Here is an 18,326-nt window from a genome sequence, read left to right as displayed (position 1 = left end):
ATGGACTGTACTGTCAGATGTCACCAAAACTAGCATTTCCCATCTTCTTCTGAGGTTTGTCAAATTCATTTAAATGTTTCTCTTAGCCACGCCCCTGGTTTTGATATCCTAAAATGAACTACTGTGTAGATGCTCTGCCACTTGGTTGCACGAATGTATTCCCTGGACCCGGAATCTTCATAGTCATCTTCTTTCCACTGCTTTATTCCACCATCTTGTGGTGCTAATACTGGTTTGTTCTTTTTAGTTATTGTGACCCTAGAGCCCTGTGAACGCTCAGAAACCTATGTCAATGGCAAGAGGGTGGCCCAGCCTGTTCAGCTACGCTCAGGTGAGCCTGGAAAAATTGTTTTGTTTTTTTTAAGTGCTTTGCTTTCTCCTCTTCTTTTTTTAAAGATTTTACCCATTTGTTTGAGAGAGAGTGCACACAAGTGTGGGGAGGGGCAGAGGGAGAGGGAGAATGTGGACTCCCTGCTGAGCAGGGAGCCCCCACATGGGGCTCCATCTTTGGACCCTGAGATCATGACCTGAGCCGAAATGAAGAGTTAGACACTTTGACCAACTGAGCCACCCAGGCGCCCCTGAGACCGGGAAACATTTGAAGTCTGTGTGAGCAACTCTTGAATTTTTGACCCTTTGTTTAAAGACTCAAGTATAATAGCATTAGGATTTCTGTTCTTATAAAACTCCAAAGGCTGTCTTATTGCCTTAGGGAAAGGGAGGGAGAGTGAGGTTATTAACCTAGATGGGTATACATTTAAAAAATGGCTTCTTAACTCTGTTTCTGTTCTGTGGTAGGAAACCGTATCATCATGGGTAAAAACCATGTGTTTCGTTTCAACCACCCGGAGCAAGCACGGGCAGAGCGGGAGAAGACTCCTTCTGCTGAGACCCCCTCTGAGCCTGTGGACTGGACGTTTGCCCAGAGAGAACTTCTGGAAAAACAAGGGATTGATATGAAGCAGGAGATGGAGAAAAGGTAATGCAAAATATGATGTGGCCCCATGACTGTCATCTCTTTAGAACGTACAGTGTATAGCCCTCATCGAACAGGCCAGTGATTTCACAATTTATTCCTTCCTCTCTTGTTTTTTTTTTTTTCCTTCTAGACTACAGGAGATGGAGATCCTATACAAAAAGGAGAAAGAAGAAGCAGATCTTCTCTTGGAGCAGCAGAGACTGGTAGGAGTCCATCCCGAATCCTCTGTTAGGAAAAGGGCAGCTTGCTGTCATCCCTTCCCTGTTCCACAGATATGAGCACCCGCCCAGCTGCTTGTCCAGCTCTCACTGATGCCATATGCTGTTCTCTCATTTCCTTAATGGAGAATGAACTTTCATCTCCTGGTAGCCTTAGTCTGAAGAAGTGTCCATAGAGGTACAGTTTCATGCCTTTTATGTCTTCAAGTTAAATCTTTAGTTCTAGCAAAACCAAGTGCTTTCTGCGGAACTAGTGGGAGCTTCTCTGGTAGGCTCTGCCTCTTGATCGTGGTTTCCGAGTATGCGTCAGTGGCGATTCTTTTAATGATGGTTATATTGAATATTGAATTTGGCGGGTGTTTGCCTTGGTTTTGTTTCTGATCACCTGATAGTACTAATTCTCTGCTCTTGGGCTGACTTGGGGATTGTTCTTGTGCTGGGCAGACTTTTTTTTTTCTTTTTCTTTTTTTAGTTAAACTGTGTCTAAAAGTGTTGCTGCACAGTTGCATGTGTTAATCCTTTTCTGTTCCCCTGCATGGAGTCTGAATTCTCAATAAGGGTCTCCGTGGCGTGTGGGATGACAGGGGAAACAGGGACTACACAGCTTAGTCAGGAGAAGGAAGCCTGGTTTCTCCAGGCTGGGAGAGATTTGGGTGAGCAGCTGAAAAGTTGTTTAAGGTTGCAGCTTATAATGCTAATGGGTTTATTTAGCATTTTATGATCTGCATTGCTTCTCCAAGTTTGATAGAAACTGAATCTCATGAATAAATAAGTTGACCCACTAGTTAGATTATCATTTTTAAAGCTATCCAGCTTTGGTTAACAAAGCCCTGGTCATAAAAAGCTTCTTCTTGGCATTCATTTGATAGGTAAGAGAAAGATACGATAAACCTTTGGGTACTGTGGATACAATTTAGGATTTTTTTAAGATTCACAGACTTCTTCTAAGATGAAGAGAAAACTGGGATACTGGTTTCTTCCCTTAACATAAAACATAGCATCTAAAATACTATGTGTAAACTGCAGCCTTCTGGTCATGCTCTGCTTTGGGGAAGAAAGGCTGGTGCTAAATAGGCCAGAAATACCAAGGGCTCGAGCAAAAGCAGGCTTTTTCCAAGGCTAGTCATTTCTTAGGCCTGGCAGTGTGTTAAAGTTAGTTTGTTATCTTGGAAACTATAGTGAAGTCCAGGAAAGAATAAATCAGGTCTGGAGGGCAAGATAGTAGCAGTGTTCAGATCCCTTTATGAGGCCTAGTTGACATTCAGTTTTTAATGAAAACAGAAGGATTTGACTACAGTGTGATAGGAACTTGAAAGGTTTGTGACACATGAGGAGCCTTTTATCTTAATAATGTATAATCTAATAACATGCCTCTGATGGTCTGTGAGAGATCACATGAGGACAGGTATCATTGAGCTGTATGTATCATTAACAGTAGTGCCTTGTGTTTGTATAGTGCTTTATAATTTACAGGGAGCTTTAACATCCAGCATTTTGGGGGCGGTTCCCAAAATAGCCTTCCTTGATAGGTGTGTGTATAAATAAAATGAGTAATATTACCTCCAACTTATAGTTGAGGAAACCAAGGAAAAAACATGCTGTCTTGCTCACTGTTAAAACATCTGTTAAGTCATGGGGTCTGAAGCTTAATCTTGGGGCTTCTGAATTGCTTCCATGTTCCTTCTGTCCAGTAAGAGCAATGCTTCTTCACCAGCAGGAGTCCTAGTAAAATGCACATGCTGATTCAGTAGGTCTGGGGTGGGACCTGAGAGACTCGGTTGCTAACAAGCTCCCAGGTGATACCAGTGCTGCTGATCCAAGATCACCCTTTGAGTTCACCAGGTGAGATAGAATGATGACGGCTGGTGCTCTCCATAAGCAAGCACTGATGATCATTCTTTGCTCTGAAATAAAGATGATGGCCATCAAATAAAGAGAAAGTACATGTCTCTAAGACATACTTAGTTTCCAGGGGACATATTTAGTCTGCAAGATCAGGTTGGGGCTGTCCTGTGTTCTGTGTATCTAAAAGCAAGCTAGGATTTCAAGAGAAGTTACTTAAAGCAAGGAGGTTGCTTTTCTCCCCTGAGTCCAACTGTATATCCACTCAGATTTCTTGTCCTCCAGAGGAATTGATTTCTAACGCCTTAGCCTGAGGAATATCTAGCAGTAACAATACTGAATGGAAAATGTATTTTTATGACCCTTTATTGGTCAACCAACAGATACATTTTGAATGCACCCTATGGATAAACACTGAGAGGATACAAGAATAATCATTCAGTAAATATGTGTTTAATATTATATGTAATCATTTTTGCATAATGACAACATTAAATAATGGAATTCGTTTTTTGAGTTTTCTATTATGGTAGTTCCCCAAATGCGTCATATTATCGCACTGCTGAACATTCTCTTCTAGTTACTGCTCTGTTACACACTTGGTCTTCTCTGTGCTTGCTTTCTCACCTATCTTTTTTTTTTTTTTTTAAGATTTTATTTATTTATTTGACAGAAATCACAAGTAGGCAGAGAGGCAGGCAGAGAGAGGGGGGGAAGCAGGCTCCCTGCTGAGCAGAGAGCCCGATGCGGGGCTCGATCCCAGGACCCTGAGATCAGGACCTGAGCCGAAGGCAGAGGCTTAACTCACTGAGCCACCCCGGTGCCTCACCTATCTTTTAGGTCTCTTCTTTCTTCTTTCTGCACAAGCTTCTGTAGAGTCTCTTCAGGAGGCCTTCGCATTGGGAATTCATGAAAATGGAAGCATCATTTAGTGACATGAATTGGCCAGACCTGAGTAGTTTTTCCAGCCTTGTAATAAGTGAATCTAAATATCTTTACATCTTTTTTGACATGAGAGAAGTGTACATCTTGGCACATAAACTTTGCATACAGAATTTTTAGTATCATGGTTAGTGTGTGATATGGGGCCATAAGGAGAACATATTCTACAAAGACAATATGGTAGTATTTTATTTTATCTTATTTTATTGGGAGGGGCTTGGGGGGGCATAGAGGGAGAGAGAGACAATCTTAAGCAGGCTCCACGCCCAGCACAGAGCCCGATGTGGGGCTTGATCTCACAGTCCTGAGATCACAGCCTGAGCCAAAATCAAGATTGGATGCTTATCTGACTGAGCCACCCAGTCGCCCCCAATGTGACAGTATTTTTAAAAGAATGAAGTTATGGCCATTTAATTTGAGATCTTTTGGATTTATGTAGACTTTCCTATTTATTTATATTTTATTTTAGAGTTTAAAGACCTAATCTCTGTCTCCCAAGTGTGATATGAAAGGAGTGATTGGAGTATTTGTTATTTTTTAGATTAAGTAGGATTCATTTTATCCTTGAGCAATCTTAAAAGGAAAAGGAAAGAAGGTGGGGTGGGAATAGAGTGATAGTTGTCAGTTATGTGAGAATAGTCAGTATATTATGTTCTATAAAACTTAGTTTATACATACTGGTAAGAAGATCTTTGGTAGGAGTCAGGCACATTTTTTCTCTAATGTTTATTAATGTCCTCTTTTATCACTTCAGATTAGACATTCTGAGGTTTAAACTAAAAATGAAGAGAAAATAGCGTAAAGTCTAAATTTAACTCTATCTGCTATTTGTTAAATTTTCAGCTAGAAAGGGCTATTTAATGGGTTTAGTACCCATTTACAGACCAATAAAAATAATACAGATCAGCACCTCCAAATTCAGGGACCAGATTATTGTCCTTACTGTTAAACATTATTTTTTGGGAAATAATTGTACATAGAAAATAACTGTACATAGGACTCTTTGGCCTAGAAAGCAAGATTCTATTTTACTAGAGATAATTTTGGTAATCACAGCCAAGTAAAAGAGAGTATTAAGATTTTTTTTCCTAACTAGACTATCCTGAACTACTCTTCTAAGGGAATAGTTTCTTTTCCAAGGAACTTTTATTTCCTGAATTGAAATTCTTCCTTAAGCCTTCCTTAATTCCGTAGGGAATTCTAAATCTAACATTGTTTTTGTGTAGATCCAACATTGCTTTCATGTTATAAAGATGTGCTTGTATTATTTAAGAACAATTGATTATTATCCAGATAGCCCTTGAAGACCAGTTAGTTAGGCAGGCAGGTGCTCTTTTGCTTCTTAGTTTGTTTTTAAGATTTTATGTACTTATCTGAGACAGAGACCGAGAGAGTGCGGCAGAGGGAGAGGAGAAAGCAGGCTGCCTGCTAAGCAGGGAGCCTGACTCAGGGCTCAATCCCAGAAGGTAGACGCTTAATCGACTGAGCCACCCAGGCACTCCTGGGCCGAGGTTTTACTTGGGCCTGTAACAAAAGTAAAAAAAAAAAAAAAGCAGCCTGACCGCCCAACTAACGTTTTTGATAAAGAGGTAAAGTGCAAACATAGCCAAAAAAACAGAATTAGAGACAGCATTTTAAAGTGGATCTGAGTTTTATGTGCTGATAGAGTTGTCACTTAAAGTGATACTCCTCAAATTGCTAGAAATGCCATGGGTTTTCATAGATTAAAAAAACATATTTATTAGGTCATATTTATTAAAATATTTCTTGGGGAATTTTAAATGATGTTTTAAAAAAGTATATTTGCCTAGCTTAATTTATGTTCTGGAAACTTCTTAAAATTTTGGAAGTGAAGTGTGTATTGGTTTAAGTGTGTGAAATTAAAACAGCAGACCCACCGTAAGGACCCTTTTTTTATGCTTCCTTGTTCTCAAGATAACAAATGTTACTTTTATCAATGTAGCACATTGATTTAAGGTGACAAGAGAATAGTAAATCCGGTATATGCTCGTGGAAGGACTAGTTTCAAAACTCACTTGTCTTCTAGAAAAAACAGTTTGGTTGATAAGAACCCCGTGTGGTCTGCTAATAGGGATTCATTTTTAACAACATCCCTGTTGACTGCTCCTTTCTCTACCTTCTCCTCTTCTAACTTTTTTCTAGGGCTGCTCTTTTTAGTAAAGCTAAACAAAACGTGGCATCCTACAACCTTACTAACCTTTGTTAATCCGCCTGCTCGTCACATCTTGTATGGCATCTGTGCTCACTCATGGGGGAAAGCGTTTCTGGAAGAAGCAACAGCAATAACCAAGGCAAATGTGGGGACATGGCTGCATGGGGCGTTAGCATGTGTGGGACGTAGGTTTTACTGCATTTCCACAGGTGTTACTTCACAGCATTTTGTTAATAACGTCACGTGACCTTAGAGGGAACGGTCACTATATCAATCCTCCTAAGAAATTGGATTGCACTTTTCATCACTTAAGCCAGAAAGTGAGAATTCGCATAAGTGTTACTAAACAAGCAAATCTTAATATTAATGACCTATATATACATAGGCCTTAATAAACTTACACACCACTTAGGGGGTTTTTTATTTTATCTTTTTTTTTTAATTAATTTATTTATTTTTTGGTTTTGGTTTTAAATTTGGTTAAGGCTTTTTTGCTTGTTTTTTCTTCAGTTTGATTTTCCTTTTTTACATTTTAATTTTGGTTATTTCGGGGCCATTTTTTGATTTTGTTTTTCCAAAGGACGCGGATTCTGATAGCGGGGACGATTCTGACAAGAGGTCCTGTGAAGAGAGCTGGAAACTGATTACTTCTCTGAGAGAAAAGCTACCTCCCAGCAAGCTGCAAACCATTGTTAAAAAATGTGGCCTCCCTAGCAGTGGGAAGAAACGAGAGCCAATTAAAATGTATCAAATCCCCCAAAGAAGGCGCCTGAGTAAAGATTCCAAGTGGGTCACCATCTCAGATCTTAAGATTCAGGCTGTAAAAGAGATATGCTATGAGGTTGCGCTCAACGATTTTAGGCACAGTCGGCAGGAGATTGAAGCCTTGGCCATTGTTAAGATGAAAGAACTTTGTGCCATGTATGGGAAGAAAGATCCCAATGAGCGGGACTCCTGGAGGGCAGTGGCCAGGGATGTCTGGGACACTGTTGGTGTAGGGGATGAGAAGATCGAAGACGTGATGGCCAGCGGTAAAGGCGGAACTGACGTAGATGACCTCAAGGTTCATATTGACAAGCTGGAAGATATTTTGCAAGAAGTAAAAAAGCAAAATAACATGAAAGATGAGGAAATAAAAGTCCTAAGAAACAAAATGCTCAAAATGGAGAAAGTCTTGCCACTGATTGGATCTCAGGAACAAAAAAGCGAAGGAAACCATAGAGCAAAGGAACCTGTTGGTGCTGGCGTCAGTGGCAAGTCTGAAAATGACGGAAACAGAGGGGACAGTGGAGAACTTGGGAAAGAAGAGCGCGTGTCCCAGCTGATGAATGGGGATCCAGCTTTCAGACGCGGACGTCTGCGTTGGATGAGGCAAGAGCAAATCCGCTTTAAGAATCTGCAACAGCAGGAGATAGCAAAGCAGCTGCGTAGGCAGAATGTACCTCACAGGTTCATCCCTCCTGAGAACCGCAAGCCCCGATTCCCCTTTAAGAGCAACCCCAAGCACAGAAACTCTTGGAGCCCTGGGACGCATATCATCATAACAGAAGATGAGGTCATAGAGCTTAGAATCCCAAAAGAGGAAGACGGAAGAAAAGGAAATAAAGAGGAGAGCCAAGAAAAGGGGGGTAGAGCAACTTCTAAGGATCCCCAGTTACCATGGGGCTCTCAGGGAGCGCGAAGTCAAGATCACATCCAAGTTAGCAAGCAGCATATTAACACCCAGCAACAGCCACCTCAGTTACGCTGGAGAAGCAATTCTCTCAATAACGGCCAACCGAAAAGTACGCGCTGCCCCGCATCTGCCTCCTCGGAGTCGTTAAATTCCCACAGTGGTCACCCCGCTGCCGATCTGCAGACTTTCCAGGCGAAGCGTCATATTCACCAGCACCGTCAGTCTTACTGTAATTATAGCACTGGAGGTCAGTTAGAGGGCAATGCAGCCAGTTCCTTCCAGAAGCAGACGGACAAGCCCAGCCACTGTAGCCAGTTTGTGACACCTCCAAGGATGAGGCGCCAGTTTTCGGCACCCAATCTCAAAGCTGGTCGAGAAACCACAGTGTAAATGACTGGACAAACTTGGAATCTTGGGGGAGGAAACAGGCAACGTTAGCTCATGATTTGAGTTGGTTCTAGCCTTGGCCTTGAGTTCCTACTCTTTATGTTATGGTTTTCTTGTTGCGTTCCTACAAATCCTAACTGATTTTAATATTGTTAAAACATAAAACACTGGTAGACATTTCAACACCTCCCTTTTGTTTGTACATGCCATAAATGGGCAGTTTCTGGAATTTTGGACAAAACACTGAGACCTCCCTTATTTTTCTGAGACTTTCCTCCGTTCTTGGTGCCTAGATAATACACTTACTTACACAGACTGGTCTTGTTTTGGTGTAAGTTTGTTATGTTTTTATAATGCCTGTAAACTGATCTGATATCCAGAAAGCCCTGCCTCTTGGTTTATGCGGACATTCAAAAGGGGAATTTGATACACAGAATTAAGTGTCTGTTATTTCCCCACAAATGTTAGACATTAGTTGAATAACACTCAACTTTGTGGACACAGCTTTGGATTTCTCATCCATGTCTGTTCCTGTCTTTAAATATAATTGGAATTTTCATAAGCCAAACTGAATGTCTTCGGACATAGTTTATAGTATACAACTTTGCATCCTTCCGTAGAACTCTCCGGTCTTCTTCATATTTTACATAGAACTGATGCTGTAGGTTTGTTTGTGTTTTTCTTTTGAATGTATCAGTATGTGTATGAAATTTGTCATAATACTGAAATCTTTACATTGGCACCATTTCTGGATTTGTTTGTAGTTTGCTTTTTGAAGTTTAACATATCATTTCTCATATACGCAGACACGCACGCACGCGCACACACACACACATACACACTCACACTCTGAACCATTCACCAAATCATGCCAACAGAAATGCCAACAAAACACTTGTATGGCGCTTTGAGCAGTGTGTTTAAGTTCACAGGGAGGTTATTTGGTGGAGAGGGAAGAGATGGGCCGGGGAGAAGGCCACAGCGTATGGCTCTGTGCTGTTCATTCTCAGTAGATGAGGAGATCATGAAATAAGTTAACTTTGGTTGGATTGACAATAAAGGAGATGATGTATAATAAACTATTCTTTGCATAACAGTAGTAATGCTCACAGATGCTCAAGCAAGGAGAGAAGTCCTGATGAACGTTTATTGTATCAATACCTCATTTTACCGTGTTGTGGTCTCAGTTTGCCTCACTGGAGAATCCACTAAAAAAGATGGATATTGATGGGAAGAAAAGAATGGTTTTCTACATCCTTCCTCATCTCTTGAACTTATCAGCAACTTAATTTTAAGAGGCAGCGCAAAGAGCCAGAGATGTCTGTGCTACTGCCCGACTTCGTGGTGACGACTCCTCTAAGTCACAGAGTCCCCTGCCCAGCCCTTGCCTTCCAGACGATGTGGAATTGCAGTCAGCAGAGCGAGTAGCATTCAAGGAAGCCTTAAAGATTGTGATTATATGGTTTTCTTTTCCTTTGCGTGTGGGCTCTATGCCTTATTAGAACACATTATTTTTAATCATAGCATTTTTTTTATTTTTTATTTTTTTGCTTCTAAGAAAATGCTTTCTTAATGCACAGAAAGTTGCTTCTGATTAACTTTGGGGATACTTTTGCTTTCATAGCTAGAACGGTTCTAGTCTTTAGCTGAAGTTTTATGGCAGATTAGACAGATTAGGCAGATGGGGAATGATGTTTGTAGTGTGTGGACTTAACTGAGACAATCTCCTGTACCGTGTAGTCTGAATGATCTCACTACGCTACTTCAGATCAGTCACTTCAGTGCATCTTATATAAGCCCCAGTTGCTCTTTAGGATTCCTAGAAACATATATTACTTGTTCCTTTCTTGCAAAAAATTCATTTTCCCTGACAGGTTTCCCCTGCTATCTGAAGGTAGAGTGTTTCTGTGAAACCTCTCATGAGCTGAACATGGTGTAAAGTGAAGAAGCCATTGCCATTAATTTAAATGGAAAACATTTTTGAGCATTCCCAGACTCAAAAAAATAACCTCTCTTAGGCTTTTCTGATGCCTTATGACACATCTTGCTGGCGGGCGTGCAAAATGAATGGCGAGAAAGCACAGATGCTCACAGACACATTGCAGAGCTCTGGCGCCTGGACCTGAGCTCCGGTGTGTGTTTCCCGGGAAGAGAGCTCGGTGCGGCCACTAGCTGCTTGGGATGTGCGTTGCTACCTCTAAACTAGCTTGTGCAAAACAAACACACTAAATGCAGTTTATCATAAAAGTGAAAATCCTCTTTGAGTTTCCTTCAGTTAGCAAAAACAGGTACTAACATAGGTCTCTCGAAGAAGCGGAGTGGCCTAACACACACTTTTGAAATGCAGGTTATACCTGTTTTAATATTAGTAATAATTGACTCAGCTTTCACCTGTGTACCAAAGGTGGGCTCTCATTTCCCTAACTTGAAATACCATAGGATGGTTCCATACATTTTCGTTTTTATGGTGGCCTTTTAATCTTATTATGAGCAGGTGCCTCCCTTTCCCACTAAACAGTGGGAGTACATTTCTACTGGAGATCAGGTGACGTTACAGAATGAAGAGTAATACGGCATTTTCATTTACAAACGTGGGTTGTGGTCAGCACGTGCCCACACTGATACTCCAAAGAATTAGGTTTGTGTTTGTGCTTCATCTGCTGATCTAGGTGCCCTTGAATTGCTAAAATGTTTAGATTTCTAAAAGAGCCCTTAATTTCACATGACCAGAAAGGAAAGAACCAAGGTTGGATTGATTACCACATATGTGCCCTCCTGCATTTCAGACCAGATGCTTGTCTTAGAAAGTAACTTTGAGTGAATAAAATGACTTCATTGGCTTTTTTACTAAATAAGCTACTAGTGCCATGCTTTCGTCAGACACTGGCATAGCTTATATTGCTTTGTTTTTAAATTTGACAGGATCTCTCCCTAAGCCTAAATGCTACATGGCCAAAGAGAAAAGGTCATCAGTAAACCGTTACTGTATTATTGAAGTATTCATAGCTATTATCATAGAAAAAATGGGGAAAGTGTGCTACTGAAATTATCTAGTGGTCTGAAAATCATGGAAATGTGAAGGAGTGCTAATTACTTAGTATAATTTGTACACCACAGTGGTATTCCCTGAAGAGTTAGAGACATTCTGTTCATCCAGTAAGTCTAAACCGGAAGGCTTTTCCTTCATTTTTGCCTCTAATATTTTCTAGCCCTTCAGATTGTTTTCTCCATTCACTGGATATGCAATGAAAGGGGATCGTTTATTCCATTGAAGTGACTTGAAGTGACCTCTTATGCTTTAGGTGCAGGTTGATGCCGAAACTAAACACAACACAGCCCAGAGTTTGCCACACTGATGTCTGCATTAAAGGCTGTCAGACTACAGGAAGTTACGTAGCTTTGCTCTGGTCAGCTGCTGTACTCCTGTGCCTGACTAGTTCTTTGTAGACTTGCCTTAATGCTTGTTCAAAAGCCTGGGAGGAAGGGAAGCTGCCATGTCCTGGTGTGAAATGTCCCGTAGTGAAGACACCTTCTCGGGTGCAGTGTAGAGCCAGCATTTTCCTAAACTGTTAGAGCCAGAGTCTGCATTCTGAGCAGTTTTCGTAATTGTCCAGTTCATGTCATCTTTCCAAGATTTCAAAATCTGCTCTAGCTACTTCGTTTGAACCACTCTAGGTTGTGAAATGTATTGGTTTCCTGCCATCATTACTGTAAAAAGAAGTTTTGAGTCTTGTTAATGAACTATGGATTTCTCCCCCATTTCTAAAATGAAATGCTTGAAGATTGTCTTTGAGTGTAAGATCTACCTTTTCAGAAAGGGAGAGTTAGTTTGTAATGTTAGAAAATAAAGTCCTTGTTCAATAAAAGTTGAAACCATCTTTTAAGAGTGTGATTTCTCTCTGATGTGGGAAGAAGGAAAAGTGAAAGAGGGTGGTGCTAATTAAGTCTGATCTTGACTTTTGGAAGATGGTTGCAAACCACATCTTTTTTAAAATGTATTTCTGCATGAATTTGATTGATTTAAAGATTTTGCTTCTGTTCCCTTTTCTTTTTATCAAAATTCTATCTTAAATGGTATGTTTGACCCCTACTTTTTGCCACATTTTATTTAAATAAAAACTTGTCTAGTGTAAGTTGAGTTTACCTTAGCTGTGTTTTCAGTCTTTTTACCATAAAATCTGAAAGTTTTTACAATGAAATAGTATAGTTCCCTTCATATGGATAGAAACTGAATTTCTACAGAGCTTTCAGCTACTCCATTTAGCTTCTCTTTTTCCCCTTAATTGCTGCTCTTCTCCACCCAGAGTATTCGTGGTGGGCTAGAGGTGATGTGGGATAAAGCAGAAGAGTTTTCTGGAGTGGGCCATCAGCCTTAACGATCATTTTCACGTGACATTTTTTATATTGAAAAATGACATAGTCACGTATTACGGAGTAGAGTACTAAATCTACATGAGTCTCTTTTTTCCCCCTGTGCGTTTAGGATATGAAATTTGGAACTTGAGAAAAATGTTACACTTGGATTGGTCTGCTGCAGGCCTCATACTCTGTCCCTCAGGGTGCTTTGTATTTCTCTGCTTTTGGAGAAACTGGTGGAAAAGTTGCCAAGACCTGACAGACCATTTCTACGGTGACACAGATGATTCCAGTGTAGTACGAGGTGTGCAGTGATAGTCATGTACACAGGGGGAGAGTTGGGAAACGTATTTGAAGGGGGAGGCCCTGAGCCCGGAGCAGAGTCCCAGAGCTCAACTGGGAATTTATCCAAGTGATGAATGGTGGGCTGAGAGAGGAAGCATGTCAGGTCCAGCGAACTGTGAGTGCCTGCGAGTAACCCAAGGTGGTCAGAGCAGCCGCTGTGTGCCAGCGAGAGGTAACAGACGAGGAGGACCGGGGGTGCCAGGGCCGCATCATGGCATGCTAAGGAGTTGGGATTTTATCCTGAGTGTGTTGGGAAAATACTAGATGATTTTATACAGGGTGGGGGGATTGCACGATTAGAGTCACCTTTTATAAATGGTTAAAGTTTCGGTTGGAAGGAGGCAAACTCAGAGCCCAGTGACCCAGTTGAGAAATTGCTGTTTGGACTAAATGAGCGACAATACTTTCCCAAGCAGGGACAAAGGAGAAAAGGAAAGACTCTGATCAGAGGTAGAATCAAAAAGTCAGCTTGTGGGTGGGATAAAAACCCTGTGTGTATGACCTGAAAAGTGATGAATGTTCTCATGTGGATCGTGGTTGGAAAATAAGTGAGACCAAGATGGCACTAGGGGAGTGGGAGAAAAGAGGAGGTGCTCCCATGTAAGAATAGGTGCTGTGGGATCCCTGGAGGGAGAGGTCTGAGGCCACATCCTCACGGTGCCGGGAGCAAAGTTAGGGGTTGGCAAGAACCGGGCGTGGATACCTCCCTCCCGGCTATTGCTTGCTAATTATAATATGCCATTAAAAGAGGAAGGCAGTATTAGCAAAAGGAGCCAAGTCTCTAATGTCAAAAACAGACCTAACCAGAAACCCCGGAATGATGACATTGATTTCGCCTTAAGTGCCACCTCCTGAGAGATGCTCCCGTGTGCCCCTGGCATCTCTTCCTGAGATCTCTTCTTCCCTGTCTCTTCGCTTCCATCCTGGAACCTAAGCCGCTGTCCGCACAGCAGCCAGCATCATCTTGTGGAAACAAAAATCAGATCCTGTCAGTGGCCTCTGGTGGCTTCCCATTGTGATTTAAACTCTAACCTTCTTACTGAAGCCTACGGAGCGTTCCATGTTCTGGATGCTTGCCTGTCTCTCTGACTTCATCTCTTAACATTCCCATACTGCAAGCACTTTGGACTTTTTGTTCCTTGATCATATGCCAAGTGTGTCCCCACCTCTGGGCTTTTGCACTTCCCCAACACTGGAGTTGTTCCTCATCATGTGTGACTCCTCTCCAGACCTGCACCCACAGGCACTTCTGCTGCCCCAGCCCACCCCAGGCCAGCTCTCATGGGTTAATAACGACAGCCTCTAATAGTCCCCGTGCCCATCTGGCTCTTTCATGGGAACACAAACCCACTTAGAACAAATGCCTCACCTGTTTTAGTAGCTCTGCCGTTCCCCTGTACACGTTACCCAGAAGAGTGCTTCTGAACCTGATGAGCATCAGGATTCCCTGGGGGCCCCTGAGAACAGAGACTGCTGGGCCCACCTCCAGAGTTTCTGACTGAGGAGGTCTGGGGTAGGGCCCGATAATTTGCATTTCTTTTTCTTTCTTTCTTAGAGAAGGGGGAGGTCAGGGGCAGAGGGGGAATGGGAAGGAGAATCCTAAGCAGGCTCCACACCTAGCGCAGAGCCTGACTTGGGGCTTGATCCCATGACCCTGAGATAGTGACCTGAGCTGAAATCAAGAGTCAGACGCTTAACTGACAGAGCCACCCAGGTACCTCATAATTTGCATTTCTCATAAGTTCCTGGGTGATACTGATACTGCGGGACCAGCAGCCACCTCTGAGAGCCACTGATCTAGAACGGGGATTGGCAAGCCTTTTAGGTAAAGGACCAGACAGTGAATATTTTAGGCTCTTTGGGTCCCACGGGCTCTATTGCAACTGCTTAGCCCCACAGTTACAGCTGAAGAGCAGCCGTATGCGAAGGAGTGGGGTGGCCACGTTCCAGTAAGCGCTTTTTTCCCAGCAAGTAGGCAGGGGCTGGATTTGTCCATAGGCTGTTGTTTGCCAACCCTGATCTAGAAGGTAGTCACTTTTTAAAAGATTTTACTTATTTATTTGACAGAGATAGACACAGCAAGAAAGAGAACATAAGTAAGGGGAGTGAGAGGGGGAGAAGCAGGCTTCCTGCTGAGCAGGGAGCCCCATGCGGGGCTCAATCCCAGGACCCTGGGCTCATGACCTGAGCTGAAGGCAGATGCTTAACGATTGAGCCACCCAGGCGCCCCTCTTTACCCCATTCTTGCTGAACTCACTCCAGTCAGACTCTCGTTCCGCGCCACCACACTGAAGCCACTCTTCTCACGGCCACCAAAGATCTCCATAGTGACAAACCCAGTGGTGTTTTCTCAGTCTTCTGCTCTGACCTCAAGACACCAACACACAACACCTACCAACCTTTTTTTCCTATGACCTGACAGCCGTAGAGCTGACCGGCAGCCGGCTCAGGCCAGACATCCAAGAGCCACCCTCAGTTCCCCCCACTTTTTTTTTCACACCTCCTGACCACATCAGCAGTAAGCTGTAGTTCCTCTATCTGTAAAGCATACCCCAACTCCATTCTCTATTCACCACCTTTCCTGCTGACACCTCAGGTCACCTGCCTCCACCTCCCTCTGCACTGCTATGGCGGTGAGTCGTGACTGCTGTCCCCATGCTTTCTTCCACAGAGAGTGATGTTTTTAAAACATGTGCTAGACCCATATTACTTTCTGGCTCTAAACTGCCCAGTGGCTTCCCTTAAAATGAAATCCACAGTCTTTACCGTGTCCCATAAGGCTGTCCGTAACCCAGTCCATTTGCCTCCTTCACAACTGCATCTCTGAGCCTTCTTCCTCACTCCACCATACGCGTTTTCTTGCTTTTTCTTAAAACACACCAGGCTCCTTTCCCTCTCAGGACCATTGTACTTGCTGCCAGCTCTATTTTGATTGGAATCATCACCACTGCCACCACACCCCCTGGAGATCTCTCAGCATGCCTGCTTCGATCTCTGATTAAATGTCCTCTCAAGGGGCACCTGGGTGGCTCAGTGGGTTAAACCTTTGCCTTCAGCGCAGGTCATGATCTCAGGGTCCTGGGGTCAAGCCCTGCATCAGGCTCTCTGCTCAGTGGGGAGCCTGCTTCTCCCTCTCTCTCTACCCATCTCTCTGCCTACTTGTGATCACTCTCGCTATCAAATAAATAAGTAAATATAAGTAAAAAAAATGTTTTTTAATTAAAAAAAAAAATGTCCTCTCTGCGGACAGACCCTCCCTGAGCACTTCCCTGAGCACTCCTGTTCCTCTCACCTCCCTATCAGCCCCCATACCTACCAACCTTTTTTTCCTTCATACTACTACTCGCTGCTGAAATTGTGGTGTATCTTGTGTCTTTTTACTATTGATCGTCTCTTTTTCCCTCACCAGGGAGACTTTTGTCTTATGTACCACTGTGCTCCTAACATCTGCATGTAGTAGGAGTGTTAGTGGTTAAAACACCATGCCCTGGAGTCCAGCTGCCTGAGTTCAGATCCCTATATCCATGCTAACACTGATCTTGACAAAATTACTTAATTTCTTTAAGCCTTTTTTTCTTTAACATGAGGGTAACAGTAGTACCATCTTCCTAGGGTTATTGGGAAGATTCAGATAATCTATACAAAACATTAAGTACAGTTCCTGGCACAAAATAAGCTTAAAAACAAGGATGGGCAGGAGAGAGAAAGTTCTAGAAGTGGGAGCAGCCACTGTAGTACCCTTATAAATGTGGGGATATATCTAAGCAGTTGGGACTTCTTACAAACACAAAAGACTACTGATAAATGTATTATTATTTGGTGTGCTTTCCATTTCCTAGTTTCCACCAAGAAATCAACAGAACAATAGTATTCAAGTTTATTTACCCATTTGTTGAAGGAAAATCCAATACTTAAGAGTTTTTCTGATGACATGCAAAATGTCCTTGTTGGAAGCTCACATATAGCCTAGTTTGGAGAAGAGAAGGGCCAGTTCAGGGTCTAATGTTGATATTTGGATTATCAACTGCTGATAGAAATTTTCCCAAGTCAACTGCAGTTAAAATTCTAGCTCCATAGTGTTACAGGAAACCTTTTCATGTCCTCTTTGCTGCCACTAAAGCTTAACTAGAGCTTTTAAGGGGAGGGTCATCTTCATACCTTAACTGTCAGAATCAAAGGATTTTGTTTTTATTGGTAGTTTGACCAGGTTGTAAGCTGATTCTTGAAGAAAGCCTCAAAAATAAGTTAGTCACTAAAAGCTAAAGTTAGGGTGCCTGGGTGGCTCCGTCGGTTAAGCATCTGTCTTCGGCTCAGGTAATGATCCCAGGCTCCTGGGATTGAGCCCCATATTGGCTCTTTGCTCAGCAGGGAGCCTGCTTCTCCCTCTCCCTCTGCCCCCGCTCATCTTTTTCTTTCTCTCTCAAATAAATAAAATCTTTAAAAAGCTAAAATTATGTGACTCCACTTATATGGGATACTAACAGTAGTTAAAATCATAGAAAATAGACTGGTAGTTGCTGGGGGAGGGGGAAAGGGAAAATGGAGAGTTAGTGTTCAGTGGTTATGGAGTTCTGCAAGATGGAAAGAATTTTGGAGGTGGATGGTCATGATGGTTGCCCAAAGTGTGAATGCATTTCACACCACTGAACTGTGCACTTGAAAATGGTTCAGATGGTAAATTTTAAGTTTCGTGCATTTTACTATAATAAAAAACTGGGGGAGAAGCCTGGGTGGCTCAGTGGGTTAAGCCTCTGCCTTCGGCTCAGGTCATGATCTCAGGGTCCTGGGATCCAGTCCCTCATCGGGCTCTCTGCTCAGCAGGGAGCCTGCTTCCTCCTCTCTCTATCTCTACCTTGCTCTCTGCCTACTTATGATCTCTGTCAAGTAAATAAATAAAATCCTTGAAAAAAAAAAAAGTGGGGGCAAATGAAAAACAAAAACATCTTAAAGCTAAAATATTAACTATTTTCCGACCAGAGGACTTTTAGGTTCCCACCAGAGAACTTTTAGGTAAACAGTCATCTTTCTCTTTTGAAAGGATCCCATAGAACATACAGGTTTTTCTAAGGGGAAAAAAAAGTGCCCCTTCCCCAGCATTTTATTTTGAAATATTGCAAACATACCAAGAAGCTGAAAACATAGTATAATGAACCTTCGTATACCCGTAATTATGTATTTTTTCTGATTCATTTGAAAGTAAGTTGCAAGCATCACACAGCTTACCCCAAAATACTGCCCTGTGTATCTTCTAAAACCAGGTATATTCTTTTAATATCATTAACCTATCTGAGAAACTTAGTACTGATTCAGTATTATATACAGTCCATTTTCCAATTTTCTTACTGTCTGAAAAATATAATGGTGAGAAGCACATGTGAGTTTTAATCCCAGTTCCAAGCACAGTTTGTA

General features: G+C 42.2%; 1 protein-coding gene across 3 annotated transcripts in view; it reads left to right on the top strand.

The window, feature by feature from the left end:
• The window catches only part of LOC111154629 (kinesin family member 1B), a 142,252-nt gene that overhangs the window by 76,808 nt on the left and 47,118 nt on the right, over positions 1–18,326 (top strand). For 2 of the 3 annotated variants that reach the window (XM_022514365.1, XM_022514364.1), the window contains exons 18-20: positions 248–331; positions 799–979; positions 1,110–1,182. In XM_022514365.1, coding sequence (XP_022370073.1) covers positions 248–331; positions 799–979; positions 1,110–1,182 — 338 coding nt within the window. Of the gene's footprint in view, positions 1–247; positions 332–798; positions 980–1,109; positions 1,183–6,734; positions 12,288–18,326 lie in introns of those variants that run through there. The other variant, XM_022514366.1, reaches the window with a different exon arrangement.

This window comes from Enhydra lutris, unplaced genomic scaffold (genome assembly GCF_002288905.1).
Source record: "Enhydra lutris kenyoni isolate GAN:26980312 unplaced genomic scaffold, ASM228890v2 scaffoldscaffold38, whole genome shotgun sequence".
In the NCBI taxonomy this organism is placed as follows: Eukaryota; Metazoa; Chordata; class Mammalia; order Carnivora; family Mustelidae; genus Enhydra; species Enhydra lutris.
Note: the sequence above shows the minus strand (reverse complement) of the source record. Positions and strands in the feature narration are given on the sequence as shown.